Source organism: Alosa sapidissima, chromosome 3, assembly GCF_018492685.1.
Source record: "Alosa sapidissima isolate fAloSap1 chromosome 3, fAloSap1.pri, whole genome shotgun sequence".
NCBI classification, from domain to species: domain Eukaryota; kingdom Metazoa; phylum Chordata; class Actinopteri; order Clupeiformes; family Clupeidae; genus Alosa; species Alosa sapidissima.
Window position 1 is genome coordinate 15579977 of NC_055959.1, and position 13510 is coordinate 15593486.

The window sequence follows — 13510 nt, forward strand, 5'->3', positions numbered from 1 at the left end:
CAGTGTATTATTCAGCCATGTGTCCAGCACAGCTTCTTTTAGTTGCTCTTTGTCTAACAGATAGGTTTTCCCTTACTCTTGTCTGAGGACTTTTCAATATGTCTGTGATGTGCTCACCTGCTATCCATCTTTCATAGGTGCAGTGATCAACTGAAAAACAAGTTCAGCATCTCCAGAGACACCTCCAGCAGCACTGTGACTCTACAGGCCCAGAATCTACAGGCTGGAGACACAGCTGTGTATATGTGCCCGATATCACTATTGTACATAGGAGACTAGTACAAAGACTCCATATTCCACAGTCTGCACAAATATTCAGACTTTTAATCTACAGTACATAGAGTGTCATGCAACATAGAGTGTCATGCAGGGAAAGGAATGGAATGGTTTGGTAATATAAATCTCTTTACAAGAGACATTTACAAGACCAGACTTCCTTGACAGACATAATTGTGACTAAAGACTAAAGAAAAAATAACACAGACAGAGGCATTGTTTCCTCTCATCTTAAAGGTATTAACTCAGGAGTTGAGTGTTTGTAGAAGATGAAAGTGAGGAGGTGCTGTACAGTACTGTATTGATGATGCTCAAATATGTCAACATGATTGGTTTCATACTGTGCAGGGACATTTCCAATCAGTAGAATGACTCTTATAAGTCCTGTACATAGTGGTGATTGTAATGAAATGAGAGAAAATCCTAGACATTATTACTCTACAGGGGCACAAGAGTGAGCATCCCGACTGGTGCCACATCTGCATGGTTTGGAAGCTGTACTGCCAATAACCAAAAAGTGCTGCAGGGAGTCCTGCAGACAGCCTGTGCCATCAGATATGAGCTCCCCTCCATCCAGTACAAGACATCAGCGTCAGTGTGTCAGTAAAGCCCCCAGAAAAATTAAAGACCCCAGCCACTCTAGTATGCTTCAGCTGCTGCTATTATCTATTATTTATTGCTGCAAGGAGAGCCAAACCAAAAGATGTGTCCTCTCTAACATTACATTACATTTGGCTGACACATTTTTAGCCAAAGCGACTAACAACAGGGTAAACAGTTATATATGGGGATGTAACAATAAATTCATTTTGAATCTTTTTTATTCTGAGTCTGTCTCACACTTGGAATGAAGGTTATATTCTACTGGCTAACTCCGCCCCACCCATGGACAAGAGGCACTGATGCAAATTAAGACCAGTGTCATATATATACTGTACCTACTGATACTCTGCTACATCAGAATCCCTGCATCCAAGGACACAGAAGGACTTTGCATCGAAGATGAATTCCATACACTGTGTGATTGTAATAGTGGCATTTATGACAGGTAAAATATGTTAGCCGAGGAGAGTACCTGCATATTATTTCATAAAAACTTAAAGTTTTGAGCTGGGAATCTTTTTGTTTGTTTCAGGTGGTGAGGCACAGACATTATCTGAGTCAAAATCTGTAATAATTAAACCTGGAAGCTCTCATAAACTCACCTGCACCTACTCTGGGATAAGTGATGATAATGCTGATATAGCGTGGGTAAGACAACCTCCAGGCAAAGGACTGGAGTGGGTGGCGTTTATATCAGCACCAAGTGGAGCTAGCAAGTACTACTCCAAATCTGTAGAAGGAAGGTTTACTATCTCCAGAGAGAACAGCATGGATCAGGTTTATCTGCAGATGAACAGCCTACAGAGTGAAGACACTGCAGTGTATTACTGTGCCAGAAAGACACTGTGACAGAAGTGTCTGGAGAGATGTACAAAAACACACACGGTGAAAAGAGGGGCACTGAACCATGACTGTCCTGTAGAAAAAAATCCCACAGTTGTAGAATTTTGCTTTGCTTGGCATACTATGTTTGAACAGTAGGTGGAATCAAAGAGTCAGAAGAAGGACACACTCTTGGTCTGATGGAATCCTCTTCACATGCACATGCTGTGACATGTATGTCACTGTGTAGGTAAATAAACGTGTAGCACATTATACAAAATGGACATATAATGTGCATAAAATGAAGATAATACATACGAAACACAGTTTTAGAGACATACAAAAAACATGTCATAAACAGTTCATCATTCATGCCTTGGAAAAAATACTGTTTTAGCATTTTACTTTGCTTGGCACAGTATTGTTGAACAGTAAGTGGAGTCTAAGAGTCAAAGATACACAAGAAGGGAATCCTATACTCTGAAAACATCATACAAAGAATAACACTTATTAACTTATAACATTTATTAAAATGAGATAATCACCTTGATTTTCTACAATATGACAATTTCATTATTTATAACTTCTCTGCATATTCAAAGTAGTTAGATGATACAATCTGGGAAGGTAATATAACAATTACTGAGTAGAAAAAGGAAACCAGACTCAGAGGCTTATACTCAAATATGAATTAAAATAATGAAGACAATACACACAAAACATGAACGTTCCTGATTTTTAAAGAGACAGATAAAAAAAAAACATACCAGAGACAGATCATGATTCATGCCAAAGGCAGGGAGTGTTTTGAGGTTAAATGACTAATGACTTTACTGGCACGTGTCTCCAGCTCTCTGTTGTCTTTCCTTCCCGTGTTCTTCCTGCTGATATAAAGCTGCTTGTGGCTTCAGTTCCTCAGAAGCTCTCAGACTCTGGAGAACTCAGAGGAGCAGTTCAGCTTCCACCGTAACCATGACGACTGCATCTCTACTGTTGCTGCTGGCAGCCGCTACCTGTGAGTAAAAGATAGTTTCAACCAATATTCACACATATACATTTCTCTGTCACTAATGTCCTGGCCACCCCTCTTCAGGTGTCCTTGGTATTGAGCTCATCCAGCCGAGTAATATGGTTGTGCAACCAGGGGAGTCATTCTCCATCTCCTGTAAGATCTCAGGGTACTCGGTTACTAGCTACTGTACAAACTGGATACACCACCCTGCAGGGAAAACGATGGAATGGATTGGATGGATCTGTGGTGGTGGAGACAGTGATACTATAGACTCATTAAAGAGCAAGATAAGTTTCACCAGAGACACCGGCACTAACACCGTGTTTTTACAAGGGAAAAACTTCCAGACTGAGGACACAGCTGTGTATTACTGTGTTCGAAACCCCACACCATGACAAACATGCTACTTCCTCACACAAAAATCTCAAATTTGTTGTGCCCCTTCTCCAACACAGACACAACATGGCATTGGCATTATGTTTGAAACATTCAAAAATGACAGAAAGCAACAGAAAGTGAGGTGAAGTTATGTCAATATGTAGTGTCAAGTTTCAACTTCTAGCTCGTCAAGTTTCAACACACACACACACACACACACACACACACACATCACACTACATCCCCAATAGTCAACTGAAGTCTGTCTTTCTCCTCCGCCATTTTTTGTATTTTATTAGTCTTTGTACTTAATCTCTGTTCATCCTTTCTTGCTGGTTCGTCGCATTTGCTCTGCTATCTGTAAGTTCCTACAAGGAATTTATTTTGTGATGGATTGTTTGACCTGCCTTGCTTAGATTTTGTAAATTCTGTTGTGAATCATTACAGTATATGTCCGACCCTTCCTCTCTGCTAGTGATGCAGAGACTTTGGTTCACTCTTTCATTATGTCCCGTTTAGATTACTGCAACTCACTTTTCCTTGGTCTCCCCACTAAAACCCTTCAACACAACTACAATATATTCAAACTACAATATATTCAAAACTCTGCAGCCAGGCTCCTCACCCATACCAGACGATCAGCACACATCACCCCCATTCTCCATCAACTCCATTGGCTACCAGTTCCGTCCCGGATCGAATATAAAGTACTACTACTCACCTTCAAAGCCCTCCACAACCTTGCTCCCCCCTACATCTGCGACCTCCTGACCCCTTACACTCCTTCCCGCTCACTCAGATCCTCTGACCAAAACCTCTTGACAGTCCCCCGCTCCAGACTCTCCTCCCTGGGTGGCAGGTCCTTCAGTGCCTTGCCTTGGCCCCCAAACTCTGGAACTCCCTCCCCCAACCCCTTTGTGCCTGTCCTTCTCTTCCTTTCTTCAAAGCACATCTCAAGACATTTCTGTTTAATGATCACTACTCCTCCACACCCAACACATAGTTCCATACAGATAACTTGTGTTTCCCTGCCTTCCTACTATGTAAAGCGACCTTGGGTTTGAGAAAGGCGCTATATAAAATAAACTTATTATGACCGCCGCGCAGCGAAGCGGCGGTCATATAGGTTTAGTGAGTTTTTTTTTTTTTTTTTTTTGCATGCCCAAATTTCCGTCAATGATTCCCAGGACACTGAAAGACCGGGGTACACGAAACTTAGTGGGCATGTAACCCCACATGGATAGCATGGAACCATCGTTTTTCGTTTTGATCTGTAGCCCCCCCGCTGGACTGGACCCCCCGAAAGGAGGGTAGGGCAGACACAGTTTTCTGTGAATATCTCGAAAACCGTAGGGTTTAGGAGGACCATTTTTTTTTGTATGTGGATCTCAAGGGGCCATGTCAACCTATTCCATAACCACTCATTTCATGTATAGCGCCACCTAGTTAAACACAAAAAAGTAAAAATGAGGTGTTGTAATTGAAGGTATCTGTGACCTAACATAGTCAAAACTGCACGAAATTGGAAGTGTAGGATCAATTTGACACCCTCTGTATGCACGCCAAGTTTTGTGGAATTCCGTTCATGGGGGGCCACACAATAAATTAATTTATGTTACTATACACCAACTGGCCTGTAGGTGGCCGGAGACAGTTTTCTGTGAATATATCGAGAACCGTAGGGCCTAGGAGGTCCACCTTTTTTATGTATGTTGGTCTTAAGGGGGCATGTCAACCCATCCCATTACCACTTATTTCATGTATAGCACCACCTAGTTAAAAATTAAAAAGCAAAAAATTAGGTGTTTTCATCACAATATCTCTGGCTGAGAAGGTCAAAACTGCATGAAATTAAAACTGTAGGATCATTATGACACCCTCCGAATGCATGCCAAGTTTTGTGTACTTTCGTTCATGGGGGGCCTTACAATAAAATAATTTATGTGTACATTTAGGGACGTACACCAACAAGGATTCCCGGGACACTGAAAGACCGGGGTACACAAAACTTGGTGGGCATGTACCCCCACATGGATAGCATGGAACCGTCATTTTTCTTTTTGATCTGTAGCCCCCCCGCTGGACTGGACCCCCCGAAAGGAGGGTAGGGCAGACAGTTCTCTGTGAATATCTTGAGAACTGTAGGGCCTAGGATGACCATTTTTTTCCGTATGTTTGCCTCCAGGGGTCATGTTAACCCATTCCATGTGCACACATGTGCACAAACAGATACACACACACACACACATACATTCACAGTAATCATACGTATGACACATACTCACACAGTAGACATATGTACGCTTGCATGCACAGGCACATACGCAGGCACACACACAAGCACGCACACACACACACACACACTCACACACACACACACCCACACACATAACATAACACAAACAATCAAGAATTTCTCAGAATTATGAATATTATGAACAGAAATATTCACATTCAGTAGCTACTGGATAGCTTGGATCAGGCAAACTCCGGAGAAAGGATTGGAATGGATCGCGAGGATGTACGACTCCTCAAATATCTACCACTCTCAGGCTTTTCAGGGTCGGTTCACCATCTCTAGAGACAACAGTAAGAGTCAGGCATATCTGCAGATGAACAGCCTGAAGACTGAAGACACAGCTGTGTATTACTGTGCCAGAGAGTCACAGTGGCAGAGGAGGCTCCAAGGCTAAACAAAAACCCTGATGCTCATTACATGGCCTACCCATTACATTATAAAATTAATCTTACTATGTCTCAAGCCAAGCCAAAATAGGTGGGAACAGTGCCCTCTGAAGTGCAATGTCGGGGGGAAAAGCCTAGAAATGGCATATCCTAGATGAAGTTTATTTGGACAGATAATTTCACCATCTCACCAGAATATTGTTTAATATAAAAGCAGTGTTTCCTTTGAGAATCACATAATGATGTTTTGAAACACAAGATAGTGATTGAAATGTACTGCCAAAGAATAAAAAACAGGAAATTACAATTTATGAATATTGCAATAATCACCGTGGCTTTTGTCAATATAAGGATCTTTCCACTGATTTAGGTATGCAAAGTCCAGGCTTACAATTACTTAATGCAACATGATGTGTATGTAAATCAATTCAGTGTCACTTGCTGTTTGAAGAGTGTTATGGAGTCTGTAACTTCTCAGTGTCCAACAGATTGTAGAGGTTAGAGGCTAATGCCAGATCAACACCTTCACATCACACACACGCACATGCACGCACACGCACAAACACACACACACACACACGTCATACATGCATCTTCATATCGAAAGAGAATGAGGAAGGAGACCGGGGGAATTATGCAAAACGCATTTCTCTGTGGTGATATAACATTTGACCACCCATTCTACTGACAGATACTGACTTCGCAACACAACAGATAACAATGATGTGGGTAATCTTGATTGCAGCCAGTTTGAATGGTAAGCAGATTTTATTTAATAAAGTCTTTGTTTTTGGCAAATATATTTGGTATTTGTTTATTCAATCATATTTTTCTCTTTCTGAAGTTGTTTATGGCCAGTCTCTGACCTCATCTGGTCCAGAAGTGAAGAGACCTGGAGACTCGGTCACTCTGTCCTGCACTGTATCTGGATTTTCTATGAGCAGCTCCTATATGCACTGGATCCGTCAGAAACCAGGAAAGGGGCTGGAGTGGATCGGGTATATTGATACAGGCACTAGCACAACATTTGCCCAGTCTCTCCAGGGCCAGTTCTCCATCACCAAAAACTCAGACAAACTGAACCTACAAGTGAACAGCCTGAAAGCTGAGGACACAGCTGTGTATTACTGTGCTCGAGACCCACAGTCACACATGAGACTGCAGAGCTGCACAAAAACAACTGACTGAGTCTGACTGACTGAAACATTCACACCTGACTTTGAACAGTTGAACAAACTCCATGCTGTTTCTTCTTCCATCAACAGAGGGCAGTCTAATCTCATCTGCTTCTGTCCATTAGACATTACTGTAATTCACCATACATTTTAGGACATCTATCACAATATTACCCATAATAAGACAACAGTAGAACTCTCAATTCGGCTCAACAGAAAAAAACTGAAAATTGTATTTCAGGCTTTGCAATATAAACTTCTTGAGCTAGTGAATGAATTGGTCATGACAATCATCAGTGGCCAAAATAGAGGAGGTATATATCTATGTCAGTCTTAAGAATTCTAAATAGAATATGCAAAGTTTAAGACGAGTAGACGGAAGTCTGAAAAAGGTTAAGTGGAGAGGGGGAAAATCATACCTGACTGACACTGATGTCTGTATCTCCCCCTGTGGTCCCTCCCTGATATAAAGCCTGAAGAGACAGACAGAGAAGATCAGCTCCATCAGTTCATGACTAAATCAACAAATCAAATCAAATACAAACAGAAGGTAAAATATCTGTGGACAAAATTGAGGAAGTCAACCGTAAGAATTCTAATAAAAGTCAGCATTAACAATTCTAAAGTACTACAATAAAATGAATATGCGATAGTGGACTGATATCTAAATACTGGAGAAAAATGAAAATATGCTGTACATGATGAAACAGTCTGGTCAGTTTTGAGTCTGACAGGCGGTCAGGTTCTTACCTGTAAATTGGCTGGGCATACTAACTGCTTTTGTGTAGCAAAGTCTTCAAGAAATGGATTAGCATGAAGAAAGCACATAGAGACAAAAAGAAGAAAGGTTTAGCATCTCACCTCACAACATAGTGGCTCTGTAGAGCCTGAATCTATAGACTGAAGACACAAATGTGCACTGTTGTTCGTGGCAAACATTGTGATTTAAACATATTTAGTAAAAACAGCTAACATTACAATGTTGTATTGTTGCAAACATATAGAACTACTGTGCAAAAAAAGCAAAGACAATAAAATATTTGTAAGAAGGGTGTCACTTGCGCTCAAGCCTTTTTGGTCCTCACAGTCCAGGACCAAAGGGTCAGAGAAACTTGCTGGGTTACTTCAAAGAGACTAAACCCAGGGAGGACCCGAGCTCTCAGAGATCTTTTTTTTTTTACTCTGACACAGTGCGTTGAAACGTCAGTTGATTGTGCACCACAATAAACAAGTTAAAAAGTTCTCTGAGTGCTTCGGTCATCCCTGGGTTTAGTCTCTTTGAAGTAGCCCAGCCAGTTTCTCTGACAATAAAATATTTAAAAAAATACATACACTTTTCATTTACAGATTTCAGGCTAAATGGTTTCATTTTATTGAGCCTCCCTGTTCCATTCCAGTAGCAGCCATGTTGTCTGTAGTTCTACTGCTGTTGGGATCTGCAACCTGTGAGTGCAATATCACTATTGTGAATTCAATTTAGTTTAAATGCAACTGTAATGTGTGTATGATTAATGATCTTCTCTTTTATGTTTCAGGTGTCAGAGGTCAGGTTGTTCTCACACAGTTTCAGCAGCCAGTGATGGGGACTCCAGGAGGAACTGTTAAACTGACTTGTGCCTGCAGTGGATTTACCTGCATATGACCCAGCTGAAGACTGAGGACACTGCAGTCTATTACTGTGCCACAGGGTCACAGTGGTTAAACCAGTACAACCAGCTGTACAAAAACATGACAGAGAAAGCAGACACCTGATGTAACCGTAAAATCATTTATATTTCAAGGGACAGCTGACACAAAACTTTCAGTGGGGTTTAAACTGAAAAATAGCTCAGTCACACACTATCAACTTTTTTTCATGAAACTCCACTGTTCCTTCTTAATGCATTGATTAGCTGAACTTTTGGTTTCAACATGGGTCTTTTTCCTGTGAGCCTTCATAGGATTTCAAAGTTTTTCTTCCACTCTCCAATGACCTTTCTAAGGCAACAAGTCCCAAAAATGTACAGGTACTTAAAAAAAGAATAACAATTTATGAGTCTCTAGTTATAACCTTCTGAAATTTGCAACCTTCAATCAGATTTCATGAAGCTATAGGGCTCTATTATGACGGTCTAAAACGCATGGTCACTGGCGAATAGCTTAGGGGTTTGTCCAGCCCACATTGGGGGTGGTTTTGTTATGTAAAGGATAATGTATTGTCCGCCGGTAATTATCAGAAAATAAGTCCCGACAGGGAGAACAGAACCCCGACGCGCAGCGGAGGGGTTTGCTTCGACCTGAAGGGACTTTTTTTCTGATAATTACCGGCGGACAATACATTATCCCGCTTATTACACGGCTACTTGCCAAAACGAGAAAAGAAACCTAACACAATGAATCTTTAAAAATTATTTTGCTACCGTTTTGTGTCTTCCGCTGACAAAATAAATAGTTCGCCACACAGATAGAACTTGACAGTTTCAGGTGTTGCATGGCAACGTCTTACTAGCTTACTTTCCCTTTCAATGAAATTCCATTGCAATAAGCGAATGGAATTCTTGCGGAGGGATATGAAAGACGTTAATCAACCCGATGCCACTGACAGCGGTGATTATATACTTTGCCGGTGATTTATATAGATTTATTATATGGCTCTTCACAATGCTAGTAGAACGCTCCATTGACTTGAATGGGATTTCCCAACGTTCTACGGTAAAATAAATTCATGTAATTACCGCTGCAAACATATAATTACCGCTGTCAATGGCAACGGGTTTTGTGCTGCTGATCATATCACACGCAAGTATTCCGGTCACTTCTTGCATTGGAACTTCATTCAAAAGTGAAAGCAGACGGTTGATCAGCTGTGTTCTAAAGAATGTTTGATTCAAGTTCAGCGTGTGTTGCGAACTATTGGTTTCTCAGCAAAAGCCACGACGAAACGGTAACAAACTAGATGTACCACAGAGCGGTACAAAATATGACCGCCGCCCAGTCCAGCACATTTTTTTAACTGTCTCACTAAATTGCATTATCCACACTCAATTCTCACTGGTATCTGCTAGACAACAAGTACCAAAACATGATTAGTTCATAGATTTCACATGTAAAATTCATTTTATACAACCCCACCCCCATCCTGCCTGTTCATAATTCTGAGAAATTCTTGAATTGTGTGCATGTGTGCGTGTACACGTTTATGTTTATGTGTGTGGGTGTGTGTGTGTGTGTGTGTGTGTGCGTGCTTGTGTGTTTGCCTGCGTATGTGTCTTTGTGCATGTGCATGCATGCGTACATATGTCTACTGTGTTAGTATGTGTCATACGTATGATTACTGTGAATGTATGTGTGTGCGTGTGTATCTGCTTATGCACATGTGTGCACATGGAATGGGTGCAGTCCAGCGGGGGGGCTACAGATCAAAACGAAAAATTATGGTTCCATGCTATCCATATGGGGTTACATGCCCACAAAGTTTCGTCTACCCCGGTCTTTCAGTGTCCCGGGAATCCTTGACGGAAATTTGGACATGCGAAAAAGAAAAAAAATAAATAAATCTGACTAAACCTATATGACCGCTTCGCTGCGCGGCGGTCATAATAAGTGTAGCCTAAAGAGACATATCGTGGAGTTTATTTTTTCATTTTGGCAAGTAGCCGTATAAGAGGGATAATGTATAGAACACCGGTCATTATGGGAAAATAAGTCCCTTCAGGGCGAAACAAGACCCCTCCGCTGGCGTGTCGGGGTCCGGTTCGCCCTGTCGGGACTTATTTTCCTCATAATGGCCGGCGTTCTATACATTATCCCTTACTTAACACAGGCCCGAACATTGGGAAGGCCCATTCATGTGAATGGAACTTTCTGCAGCACTCTGAAGAGCCGTGTAATAACAAACGTTATCAAACCTCGAGCGCCTGGCGCAAAAAGGTGGTTCTTATGTTTCTTAGTCAGTCATGGGTGTGTTTTGGCCGTAACATCCTTTACTACTGTATATCATTGTACTCAGTTGCCAGGATCTTAACACGCACAAAACCCTGGCAGCATATCATACCCCATCCTCATAGAGCTTCACTGGCTGCCAGTCAAGTCACACATCACTTTAAAAATCCTTCTCCTCACCCACAAACTCACTCACTCACTCACCCCTACAATCAATCACAGTCCCTGCTGTACTCTGACAAGGATCAGCTTGCCATTCCCCACACCAGACTCCGGACCTTTGGGACAGAGCCTTCTGTGCTGCTGCACCCAGTCTATGGAACATCCTACCTCTACAGTATATGCACTGCCCTCTCCCTAGGAGGGTTCAAAAAACACCTAAAAACACACCTGTTTCCCTACCCAACCCCTTTGTTTGACAAGCGACCTTAGGTATTCTGAAAGGTGCTATAAAAAAAAACAACTATTATTATTATTACATTTCAGAACAGCAGTTCAGAAATATTACATTTCTCCACCCTTCTGAACTCATTCTAACCAACCCTGCAGAGGAGGGGTTATGCAAACCAGAAACTCCTCTTAGTTGTAATATATCACTGGTCTATCAACTCCATTGACAGGTACTGACTTGATAGCACAACAGAAACTAAAATGATACTGATCATAGTAGCAGTCAGCTTAAGAGGTACGCACCTCTTAAAGATTTTTATTATTTTGTATATAAAATATGCTATATATATGCATTTTTTAACGATTTAACATATTTTGATTGTGTTTTCAGTTGTCTCTGGTCAATCGCTGATCTCCTCTGGTCCAGTGGTGAAGAGACCTGGAGACTCGGTCACTCTGTCTTGCCCTGTGTCTAGCATTTTTATGAGCACCTACTACATGCACTGGATCCGTCAGAAACCAGGAAAGGAGCTGGAGTGGATCGGTCGCATTGATACAGGCACTGGCACAATATTTGCCCAGTCTCTCCAGGGCCAGTTCTCCATCACCAAAAACTCAGACAAACTGAACCTACAAGTGAACAGCCTGAAAGCTGAGGACACAGCTGTGTATTACTGTGCTGGAGAGCCACAGTCACAGATGAGACTGCAGAGCTGCACAAAAACAACTCACAGTTCTGGCCACTTTATTCTGGATCCTCTGTTGATCATTTTAGAGTTTAGACTTAGAAGGCAGACTAATCTCAACTCTCTCTTCTCCCCAGCCCCTGACTGACGAAATATTTCCGCATACATTTTATTAAAGAACATGGCAACTTTTTGGGAAATTAGCTTATATTCCATCTATCAGAGTTATATAAGCGGAAACATGTGTTATTATTAAGTCTGACACTGTTAGCTTAGCTTAGCATAATTCACTAAAAATGGGTTACACTAGTTAGCCTATAGCTAGCCTATAGTTGAAAGGGAGCTATAGGCTACCTGGTGTAACCCAGATCCAGCAAATGATGCTAAGATAGGAAAACGGTGTCAGACAGGGTTAGTGCACACACAGAGAAGAGAAGTGTCTGTATCCACGTATCTTATTCTGGGGAAGAGGGTAAATAAGGTAATATCCAATAGGTGTGCTCTTTTAAAGGCTGTGGGCAGGTGTATCTGCAGATGAACAGCCTACGTGAAAACACTAGTGTATAACTGTGCCTGAAAGGTCACAGTGAGAAAAGTGCTTAGTGAAACAAAATCCCTCAAAGTGAAGAGTGGCACAGAATAAACAACAACGTTGTTTAACTGTCTTATGTCTAACTTGCTGTTGTCGAACCACAATTGCAGACACAGAGCAAGGGAACAATCCATTGGTAAGCTACTCTTCAACATATACAATAAAGCATCCAGGAATCTCAAATGACTAGTCGCATGTATTTAATTAAATGAGGCAATTGAATCACTTGTGGCTTCACTGTATATTGAGATAAGTGCAAATATTATCACATGAACAAACATATTTCCATGTGTGTATTTCACTAATAATGTATTATATTTTGAATTTGAGTGAAGTAAAACTTAAACATATTCAATTGGTATTCACATAGGTTACAGTCAAATTGGATTAGCTATTTTAGACATTCTCATAGAATGCACAATTCAGACATACTATCATGTCAAGGAAGAGCACTTTCTCATTTATATATTGAAGGGTCACATTTTGAATAATTTACAAATAATTTGATTCACCTGGTAAAACTTGAACATATCATTAAGTGTAAAATGTAATAAAAAATGTTAGTCATCAAAAGGTAATGAAATGACCATGCTCCCTTAGCATTTCAGACATCTAGGACCCCTAGGGGGCAGTATTTTCCCATATATAACATGCTCACTACATGGAGAGATTCACACACAGCTCCTGCTCTGCATCCAGTTTCTCCTGTGTGCAAACTCTGTCCTCCTTATTTCTTTGAAAAACAAACACATCTGATTAGCCATGATTCAAAAGCACAGACTGTAAGGACTCCTTGAAAAACAAGTCCAGTGTCTCCAGAGAATGTCTCCTATGTGATACAAGCTGGCCACTAATACAACATTCTATTCACGCTTCCAAAACACTTTGTAACACCAATACACTTGGTGTAATTGCTGCTATCTATTCAAAAACACAATATGATATGTCTACATTATGACACAGAATTCCA

General features: G+C 41.1%; 1 protein-coding gene and 2 gene segments (V, D, J or C); all 3 read left to right on the forward strand.

The window, feature by feature from the left end:
• LOC121704901 overlaps positions 1-13510 on the forward strand; it is a 589105-nt gene that overhangs the window by 248639 nt on the left and 326956 nt on the right. Inside the window, exon 5 of the mRNA XM_042085440.1 lies at positions 4204-4209. Within this exon, the coding sequence (XP_041941374.1) occupies positions 4204-4209 (6 nt within the window). The remainder of the gene's footprint in view (positions 1-4203; positions 4210-13510) is intronic.
• LOC121704711 lies at positions 1248-1784 on the forward strand. The segment is given in 2 exon segments: positions 1248-1324; positions 1412-1784. Coding segments are annotated over 2 exon segments (363 nt in total).
• Positions 6481-7000, forward strand: LOC121704697. The segment is given in 2 exon segments: positions 6481-6533; positions 6621-7000. Coding segments are annotated over 2 exon segments (381 nt in total).